This window comes from Amphimedon queenslandica, unplaced genomic scaffold (assembly GCF_000090795.2).
Source record: "Amphimedon queenslandica unplaced genomic scaffold, v1.1 AMPQUscaffold_13481, whole genome shotgun sequence".
NCBI classification, from domain to species: domain Eukaryota; kingdom Metazoa; phylum Porifera; class Demospongiae; order Haplosclerida; family Niphatidae; genus Amphimedon; species Amphimedon queenslandica.
The window spans coordinates 158,762-161,198 of NW_003546283.1; the positions used below are offsets into that span (position 1 = coordinate 158,762).

At 37.1% G+C, this 2,437-nt stretch overlaps 1 protein-coding gene across 1 annotated transcript in view; it reads left to right on the forward strand.

The window, feature by feature from the left end:
- The window catches only part of LOC100632237 (U3 small nucleolar RNA-interacting protein 2-like), a gene marked incomplete at its 3' end in the record, with an annotated part of 5,421 nt that extends 2,986 nt beyond the window's left edge, over positions 1-2,435 (forward strand). The window contains exons 4-14 of the mRNA XM_019994142.1: positions 182-261; positions 382-423; positions 476-602; positions 961-1,073; positions 1,132-1,224; positions 1,300-1,400; positions 1,509-1,640; positions 1,688-1,750; positions 1,820-1,944; positions 2,243-2,322; positions 2,397-2,435. Coding sequence (XP_019849701.1) covers positions 182-261; positions 382-423; positions 476-602; positions 961-1,073; positions 1,132-1,224; positions 1,300-1,400; positions 1,509-1,640; positions 1,688-1,750; positions 1,820-1,944; positions 2,243-2,322; positions 2,397-2,435 — 995 coding nt within the window. The remainder of the gene's footprint in view (positions 1-181; positions 262-381; positions 424-475; positions 603-960; positions 1,074-1,131; positions 1,225-1,299; positions 1,401-1,508; positions 1,641-1,687; positions 1,751-1,819; positions 1,945-2,242; positions 2,323-2,396) is intronic.
- Positions 2,436-2,437: the final 2 nt, after the last annotated feature.

Sequence of the window (2,437 nt, forward strand, 5' to 3'; positions counted from 1 at the left end):
CAACGCACGCTCCGTCTGTTTACTATACCACTCGCTAAGAAGAATCCACAAACATCTGCAATGACATTACTTGTTTATTAGTAATATTAGTACTGTCCTGTCACACTGCATGTAACATTAGTATTAGGTTACTATCAGCAAAGCATTTTCAAAATAGTAATTGTTTTTTGTTATGTTTTAGAAAGAGGATCTTCAACTGAAGAAGATGAAGATGATGATGTTGATAATGATGCCATTGGTCGTAGGCTGCAAGAGAAAGCAGTGAGGAATGGAATGTTGAAAGGATGTAGGAGTGAAAGGAGAGAGAGAGAGAGAGAGGGAGCTGGAGGGAGAAGTGATGAATTGTTATTGATATTGTAAACAACTCTTTGTTTTCATTAGCTAGAGAAATCAGGAAGGATACACAAAGCTGTTGCTGATCAAGTATAAACATCAGCTTAAGCATTATCTTATTTATGACTTCTCTCTCTCTCAGTGTACAGCTCCTCCTTTGGAGTCCATTAGATTCTCTAGAGGTCACAGATTATCAGTGACATCTTTAGCACTCACTCCTGACGGCAGATACGCATTTACTGGCAGCAAGGACTCGTGTATCATAAAATGTAAGTACATGTATAATACACAACATGTTTGGTGACAATGAGTGATCACTGACATTTGAACTATTTCATAATGTACCATGTTCCTATGCTATATATGGTTAATGTGTGAGTGAATGGAAGCCTATTATAATGTGTGGGTTATTGCAGCTGCTACGAGAGAGAGAGAGACAGAGTAGTATTTAATTAAAGTGAAGGTGATATCCCGTTACTCTATACTACACAAAAGATTATTACAAGCTGTTTTATATGTCATCTCTACAGGAAACTGTTATCAGAAAGCTATAATGTAATATTATGATGGTGGTGAATATGTGTTTTAATGTGTACATATTGTGAACTGTCCCTCTTTTTATTAAAGGGAATGTTGAGAAAGGGGTCAAAGAAGTAATGATAACAAGAGGGAAGGAAGGAGCCCCTGGTCACACTGGGCATGTATTAGCATTGGCAGTTAGCACTGATGGAATGTATTTGGTGAGAAAGAGAGGGAAAGACATAACTGGTAACACCTGGTGTTGTTGTGTATGTGTAGGCTAGTGGTGGAACTGATAACCTCATTCACATGTGGAATCCTCTCACTTGCATTCATTTGCATACATTTAGGGGACATAAGAATTCTGTTACTGTAAGCTGTAGAACATAGTCCATTGTGTGAATTTGTAATTTTATTTCTGTTTCTTTCTTGTTGCTCTTCTCTCAGGGTTTAGTTTTCCAACACGGAGCGAATCAGTTGTTTAGCTCTTCTTTAGATAGGACAGTGAAAGTCTGGAACATCAGTGAAATGACATATGTTGAAACACTGTACATAATAATAAATAGTATATAGTGAACTAATGATAGTGATAATCTACTCTTGCTTGTAATAATAGTAATGATGATAGTAGTAATGTGCTCCTGTTTTTGTGTTAGTTTTGGTCATCAAGATGGTATAATCGCAATAGACTGTCTCTCACAAGAGCGTCCAATAACAGCTGGTGTGGATAAGACTATCAGAGTTTGGAAGATCATCGAAGAGTCACATTTAGTGTATCATGGACACAAGTAAAGGATCATTAATATAAGAGTACTATAATGATATTATACTGTAGGTCATCTATTGATACTGTGAAGATGATTAATGATAAGAACTTTGTGTCAGGATCACAGGATGGGTACATTAGTCCTTTTACTGTTACTTATCTCCTTTCCCCCCCTCTATCTCCCTCTTTCCTTTATCCCAGTAGTGTAGCTTTGTGGAACAATTCTAAGAAGAAGCCACAGGTTCTCAAGAGTTCCTCCCACGACTCTGCTGATGTTTGGATAACAGCAGTAACTGCTCTACCACACTCTGATCTTGTTGCCTCTGGTAAGCTTTGTTGTTATAGCCATACCCACTTACCTATTGGCCATGGATCCATGCTATTGAATGCTATTGACTAATCTGTATTGTACAAGTAAAATTACATTATATATGCCTGCTATGTTATTTGTTGTTGTACTGCAGGGTAGTATGAATCTGATTGCATTCCTTTATAGTCAATGACTTAATCTCAGCATTGTTTCACTAACATTATTTATGAGGTGCATATTGCTAATAAATGTTCTACGTCATCTTGCTGTGTCATTCCGTGTACATATGTACATGTCACTGTATGTCCTTTTAGGGTCAAGAGATGGGAATATACATTTCTGGAAGTGTGGGGAGAGCTTTAGGACATTAGAGAAGCTGTTCACTGTTCCACTAGTAAGAAGATATTTGAAGATAATTTTTATGTCTTATATCCTCCTTTCTCTCTCTCTCTCTCCTTCATTATGTAGCCTGGTTTTATAAATAGTCTATCATTCTCAAGTGATGGACG